Below are 6,932 nucleotides of genomic sequence, written 5' to 3'. Positions count from 1 at the left end.
CCCGTTCGTCCCCGCCTCAAAGGGCCCCCGCTGGGGCTTCCCGCGGGACCTGCGAGCGGCCCGGTCCCGACCTCGCCGCTGGGCACCTGCCGGGCGGGAGCGCTCGGGTCCCGCAGAGTAAATTCCTGGCTTGTGTTTGTCTTTGGCGTTACAGTGTACATGTAACCCCTCCGAGGCGCCGCTGGCTCGTAGCATATGTTGAGGATTCAGAGGCTGGATCTGTGACTTCAGCTTTCTGAGCCTCAGTTTCCTACAGAATATAAAGGNCCCGTGTGAAAGCTAGAGGCCTTCTGGGAGTCCAGGCTCTCAGAGGAGCCCGACACGCCCGAACACACCGTGCGTCCCGGATAACGGGAGCCATGATGGAGGAAGCGCAGGGGGCTGTGCCAGCCCCAGAAGGGACAGTAACTTAGAGTGGCGGGGAAAGGGAGGGAGACAGACTTCCAGAATGGAGATTTGGAGAGAAGGGGCTTGAGAAGCGCCTCCCCGGCAGAGAAGGCCTGGGGGCGGAGCTTGGGCGTCTTCCCATCTAAGGCACCCTGGGCAGATTATCCAGTACCTCCGTCACTAGGGGGGAGTTTCATTTTGAGGATTAAATGAGTTAATGCGCCTATTGACAGAGGCTAACATACATAGTAAGCCTTCCGTAGGAGTTAGCCATTGTCATTAGGTGTCCTGGCACAAAAGCCTGACGGTACCCCGGTATCGGGCACAGTTCTGTCTAGTCCGAATACCAGCGTCAGTGGGAGAGGAGGCTGGGGAGGGACCAGAGCGTGGAGAGGAGGCTGCTGGACCAAGGGCAGTGGGGGTCACTAAAGGGCTGGAAACAGAAGAGAGGGTCCTGGCCAATCTGTGTTTTAGAAAGATCCTTGTAAAGGCTGGTGGAAAATGGAGGGGGGAAGGGGCGGCGCAAGTGCAAGTATAGGAGACTAAGAGTCAGTGCTTCCGGGCTAAGTGACACAGCTAATGAGGCCTGAACTAAGACAGTAACTAGAATGGCGTTGGGTCAGCTTTTCAGAGGGGCCGATTCCAGTAGGAATCACCTGAGGTGCTTGTTAAGTATGCAGGTTCCAGGCCCACCCCACACCCGGTGAAAAAGTCCTTGAGACGCCTGGAAGTTGTTACAAGAGCTGAGACCGAAGGAGGGGCCAAACCTGTCTATCTGTGTCGTCATCCAGTGACCCCTTTTTATGTGTAGATTCCTGTCCCTTGTCTCCCGTTTGTGACTCAGAGGCTCTGATGCAGGGGTTCCCGGAGGCCCCTACTCTGAGGAACAGCCCTCAGGAATCATCACAGCTCATGATTTGTTAGCTGACTAGATGTGGAGGGAGACAGAAGACCAGAATGGCTCCAGATGTCAAGCTCTGGACAGGTTTGGTACAGGTTGAAGAATTCGCTGTGCCTGAGAGCTCGTCTATCCCTTTGTACCGCTGGAGAAATTGAGGCCCAGCTCTAGTTTGCCTGAGGTTACACAGCCAGGTGGTGGCAAAAGCTAGAATTCAGATTTTTTATTTTAATGGTTACCTTTTAAATAGCACCTAGTTACAAATTGGGACAAATCTCCGTTGTCTGGAAAGCTGGCTCTTGGTTTGGGCAGCTGGGGATGGGAATGGAGGAAGAGGAAAGGAGACCTACCCCCAGGGGGAGCAGCAGATCAGGTGACAGGCAGCACATGGGGGGTGAAGCAGTCGGCAGCCTCCTCCTGCGTCTGTGTTCCCCCCACCTGCGTCCCCCTCTGGATGCTTCTGCCTTTGCCCGCAGCTGTGCTGGGGGACAAGAGAGCTGATTGGTTGTGGGCTTCACTTACCCGGGTGTGTACCTGTGAGCCCGGGAGAGGGAGACCCTGATTAGAGCCCCGAGCGTGCCTTAGGATGATTCTCACCTGAGTTTAGAGTTCCCGCGAGGCCTCAGCTGTTTCACGTGTAAGTACACGAGCAGGGAGCCCCGGGTGCGGGTGCAGCACCGGCATGTGGGAGGCCCAGGAACGTCATCGAAGAGTGCCTGAGCGTCACGTGCATGAGCCTCCGTGCGAGGGAGCTCTAAGTGTGTGCCTACTGTGTGCCTACAGTTGAGACTCAAAGTAAAACAGGCGTGTCTGAGAGACCCTTAGACCATGCATGTGTGTGCATGGGAGCTTCAAGGGAATGAAAAATGAGCTCCGGAGGGGACTTTCAGTAATCTTACGAGGGAGGATAAGGAAACTAGTCTGTTGCCAGAGTACTGGAGTTTCAGACCTAGCTTACCAGCAGGTATGTACCTGAGTGGGGCTGCTACCTGTGTCTACTTGACGGGGATACTCAGGTACGTTACTAATAGATGCTTGAGAGCAAGCTTGTGGATCGCGTTCCTAAGAGGGGTCCCAGGTGAAACGTGGAGGAGACCCAAGGGGAGTGAGGCTCGGGTGTTGCTTCCTTTTTTTTTTTTTTTAATATTTTTTTAATGTTTTATTTATTTCTGAGAGAGAGAGAGAGAGACAGCATGAGCAGGGGAGGGTCAGAGAGAGAGGGAGGCACAGAATCTGAAACCAGCTCCAGGCTCTGAGCTGGCAGTCAGCACAGAGCCTGACGCGGGGCTCGAACCCATGAACTGTGAGATCATGACCTGAGCCGAAGTCGGGTGCTCAACCGACTGAGCCACCCAGGCGCCCCTCGAGTGTCACTGGGCTGTTATGAGCGCAGACCCCCCGCCCAGGCCTCTCTGCCTCTAAGGTGAGCGTTCCAAGCTGGCGCACCTCAGGCCCACCATCCCTCCTGCCTTTGTTTCCATAGGGCCCCCCGCTGGCCACCACGCCCGGGCCCAGAGGCCATGGCCTGCCTCCACGAGACCCGCACACCCTCCCCTTCCTTTGGGGGCTTCGTGTCCACACTAAGTGAGGCGTCTATGCGCAAGCTTGACCCAGACACTTCCGATTGCACCCCCGAGAAGGACCTGACGCCCACCCAGTGTGTACTTCGAGATGTGGTGCCGCTCAGTGGGCAGGGTGGGGGCGGACCCAGCCCCTCCCCAGGCGGAGAGCCGCCCCCTGAGCCTTTTGCCAATAGTGTCCTGCAGCTCCACGAGCAGGATGCAGGGGGCCCAGGGGGAGCCACTGGGTCCCCTGAGAGTCGGGCGTCCAGAGTTCGAGCAGATGAGGTGCGGCTGCAGTGCCAGAGTGGCAGTGGCTTCCTAGAAGGGCTCTTCGGCTGCCTGCGCCCTGTCTGGACCATGATCGGCAAAGCCTACTCCACAGAGCACAAGCAGCAGCAAGAAGGTAGGCCGTGTCTTCGCGGGAGCCCGTCTCACCGGGATCTGTGGGACGTCCCCACCTAATCCCCTGATGCCCCTTTGTTTCCCCAAGCCCGGCCATAGCCCCTCAACTGTCCATCAGCCACCGGCTTCCCCCGTGCTTTGGAGGATGCCTGTTTGGTTCCATACTGGGCCCCCCCAAACCTAGTCGTCATGGTCTGTTTTGGCTACTTTCCAGCCTTGGCCACCCTGAGTCATTTCGGCCAGCCCAGTGTGTCCCCCTTGCCTGACCATCACAAGGCCCCGAGCGCGGCTTTCTCTGAGCCTTGTGGCACTGTGCCTCCTGTTCACAGACCTTTGGGAGGTCCCCTTTGAGGAAATCCTCGACCTGCAGTGGGTGGGCTCAGGGGCCCAGGGCGCTGTCTTCCTGGGGCGCTTCCATGGGGAGGAGGTGGCTGTGAAGAAGGTACGGGACCTGAAGGAGACCGACATCAAGCACCTACGAAAGCTGAAGCACCCCAACATCATCACCTTCAAGTAAGGTCCAGGGCAGGGGCCACTCTGCCGTGGGCAGGGACCTGCTTGGGCAGCAGGGATCAACTCCATTCTTTCCTTTTTTTTTTTTTTTAAATTAGTTTTTTTAAATGTATGTTTATTTTTGATAGAAAGAGACAGAGACAGACAGAGTTCAAGCTGGGGAGGGGCAGAAAGCTAGTGAGACAGAATCCAAGGCAGGCTCCAGGCTCTGAGCTGGAGCCAGATGCGGGGCTCGAACTCACGGACCGTGAGATCATGACCTGAGTTGGAGGCTTAATCGACTGAGCCACCTAGGTGCCCCAACCCCACCTTTTCCCAAAGACGAAGCCCGAATGGGCTGCGTGGGAATGGGGGTTCCAGGTGTGAATCGGGAGTGCTAGGCCGGCTGAGGCCCTCACACCACTGTTTGGCCCCCAGGGGCGTGTGCACCCAGGCTCCCTGCTACTGCATCCTCATGGAGTTCTGCGCCCAGGGCCAGCTGTATGAGGTACTGCGGGCTGGCCGCCCTGTCACCCCCTCATTGCTGGTTGACTGGTCCATGGGCATCGCCGGTGGCATGAACTACCTGCACCTGCACAAGATTATCCATAGAGACCTCAAGTCCCCCAAGTGAGTAAGCAAGCGAGCACAGAGAAGCTGGTGTGCATGGTCTCCTGCAGGTGACCCCACCTCTTAGCGTAGCCACGTCCCAGCTTCCAAACCCTGTCCTAAGCTCACGTGGCCGTCTCAAAAACCCCTCTCAAATGACAGTCCTGTCTTGGGAGGGCTGTGGCAAGCCCCGTACCTGTGGGTGTCCCAAATGACTTAAAACAGAAAGTTAGGGAGTTGCTGCAGCTTAGATGAGGTGCGGAGGGGCCTGGACCCCAGCTGACTACGATCTTTACCAGCATGCTAATCACGTACGACGATGTGGTGAAGATCTCCGATTTTGGCACTTCCAAGGAGCTGAGTGACAAGAGCACCAAGATGTCCTTTGCAGGGACAGTAGCCTGGATGGCCCCTGAAGTGATCCGCAACGAGCCTGTGTCTGAGAAGGTCGACATCTGGTGAGGGCCAGGTTTGAGGACTGAGACTGGCCGGTGGCCAACCCCGGGGACAGGGAGGGGGTTTCGGGGGCCTGAGTGCAAGGAGAGGAGCCCAGCAGCCAGGGCCTCTCGAGGGAGCCCCTCCCAAGGGATGTCCCCTTTTATCCCCAGGTCCTTTGGTGTGGTGCTGTGGGAGCTGCTGACTGGTGAGATCCCCTACAAAGACGTGGATTCCTCAGCCATCATCTGGGGTGTAGGAAGCAACAGCCTCCATCTGCCTGTGCCCTCCAGCTGCCCAGACGGCTTCAAAATTCTGCTTCGCCAGTGCTGGTAAGGATGGCCTGGCAAAGCTGGGAACGGAGGGTTGTCGCTGATGGTTAAGCCAGCACCTAGGACCCAGGCAGTCCAGGCCCAGAATCCTGAAGGCGGAAAAAGGGACAGACCTCCCCCATATGGCTTTCCAAGGCCCCAGGATTCAGGGCACGGATCAAGAGGACTGCAACTTCCAGCGGAGTGTTGCTGGACTGATCCAGAACCTGCGAGCGTCCACTAGATCGCTCTATGCAACGCTGAGCAAGTGGCACCCTCGTCTGTAAAACAGGGCGGCCAGTATCTGCTGCCCAGAGCTGCTCTGGTGTGCCTGGGAAGGGCAGGCACAGCCACTGAGCATGGCGGTTTGAGCCTCACGGTGGCTGCCTTAGAACTCAGGAAGGCGAGGGCCTTGAACTCCTGTTTGGAACCTAGACTCTGAAGGGAGGTTGGAGATTTCTAATCTTTGGTAACCATTTACTTTAAAGTATGTTTCTATTAACGGAATTAACTCAGAAAAAGGTTTTGGCAAACCAACTTGGAAAGTAGGATTAAAGAGGTTTCCTTCCTGCAGGACTTTTGCCATAGAGTACTTTCTAGGATTCTCCAGGACCTGCTTTGGGAAAGGATGCTCTGGTTCCTTTCCGGTCTTCCCTGAAATAATTCCTTTGCCTCCCCCGACTCCCATTCCCTCCAGGAACAGCAAGCCACGAAATCGTCCATCATTCCGCCAGATCCTGCTGCATCTGGACATCGCCTCGGCCGACGTCCTCTCCACACCCCAGGAGACTTACTTCAAGTCCCAGGTGTGCTGTGGGTGGGAAAGTCCTACGTCGTCAACTCCTGCCCTGGTGGGGGGAGGGGGCGGGAAAGGGCCGACTGAATGGGAGGTTAGCTCTTAGAGGGCGGAGACCCCATCTTGACCAGTCTGGCACCTGCTCCCTTCTCGCTCCCAGTCTGTCTGTAACAGCGCAGCACCCATCCAGGCTTCCTACAGGTGTGCGGCCCCTCACCCCTCATTGTCTGCCCGCCCCCTAGGCAGAGTGGCGCGAAGAGGTAAAGCTGCACTTTGAAAAAATTAAGTCCGAAGGGACCTGTCTGCACCGCCTAGAAGAGGAGCTGGTGATGCGGAGGAGGGAGGAGCTCAGGTGTGTGCCTGTCTGGGAAGGGAACCGTGTCAACAGCGGGGGCCGTGGGCCAGGTCCCAGAGACTGGGATGGATTACAGCACCAGGTGACCTAGTTCAGCTGTGAGCCCCTTGTGCCTGTTTCAGACACGCCTTGGACATCAGGGAGCACTATGAAAGGAAGTTGGAGAGGGCCAACAACCTGTACATGGAACTTAATGCCCTCATGTTGCAGTTGGAGCTCAAGGAGCGGGAGCTGCTCAGGTAACCGCATGCCCCCTAGGGACCAAATCTCCGTGTGACCCTGGGCCCCCCCTTTCCAACCACATGCCCTACTGAGGTGTCTGGTCTTCAGGAGGGAACAAGCTTTAGAGCGGAGGTGTCCAGGTCTGCTGAAGTCACACCCTTCCCGAGGCCTTCTGCATGGGAACACGATGGAGAAGCTCATCAAGAAGAGGAATGTCCCACAGAAACTGTCACCCCACAGTAAAAGGTGGGACCAGAGTTCACAAATGCCAAGGCTTAAGAATGGCAAGGGGGATGCCGAAGGCAGGGGTAGAGGTTAAGGATGCCAGGAAGATGGATCTATATAGGTGGGGACGTGTGCTCCGTACCACCCAAAGTTAGGGAGGGCTTTCAGTTGGTAAATTTGCGAATCTCAGACTTGTACTTTTTCCCTCCTCCCCCCCCCCCCCCCACCCCAAATATCC

At 56.8% G+C, this 6,932-nt stretch overlaps 1 protein-coding gene across 1 annotated transcript in view; it reads left to right on the top strand.

Moving 5' to 3' along the window:
• Positions 1-6,932, top strand: part of MAP3K12 (mitogen-activated protein kinase kinase kinase 12) — a 17,298-nt gene that overhangs the window by 7,935 nt on the left and 2,431 nt on the right. The window contains exons 2-10 of the mRNA XM_077753495.1: positions 2,769-3,250; positions 3,579-3,762; positions 4,180-4,371; positions 4,650-4,808; positions 4,959-5,117; positions 5,794-5,902; positions 6,135-6,244; positions 6,370-6,486; positions 6,578-6,726. Of these exons, the coding sequence (XP_077609621.1) occupies positions 2,806-3,250; positions 3,579-3,762; positions 4,180-4,371; positions 4,650-4,808; positions 4,959-5,117; positions 5,794-5,902; positions 6,135-6,244; positions 6,370-6,486; positions 6,578-6,726 (1,624 nt within the window). The 5' untranslated portion in view covers positions 2,769-2,805. The remainder of the gene's footprint in view (positions 1-2,768; positions 3,251-3,578; positions 3,763-4,179; positions 4,372-4,649; positions 4,809-4,958; positions 5,118-5,793; positions 5,903-6,134; positions 6,245-6,369; positions 6,487-6,577; positions 6,727-6,932) is intronic.

This window comes from Crocuta crocuta, unplaced genomic scaffold (assembly GCF_008692635.1).
Source record: "Crocuta crocuta isolate KB4526 unplaced genomic scaffold, BGI_CrCroc_1.0 scaffold30, whole genome shotgun sequence".
NCBI classification, from domain to species: domain Eukaryota; kingdom Metazoa; phylum Chordata; class Mammalia; order Carnivora; family Hyaenidae; genus Crocuta; species Crocuta crocuta.
Note: the sequence above shows the minus strand (reverse complement) of the source record. Positions and strands in the feature narration are given on the sequence as shown.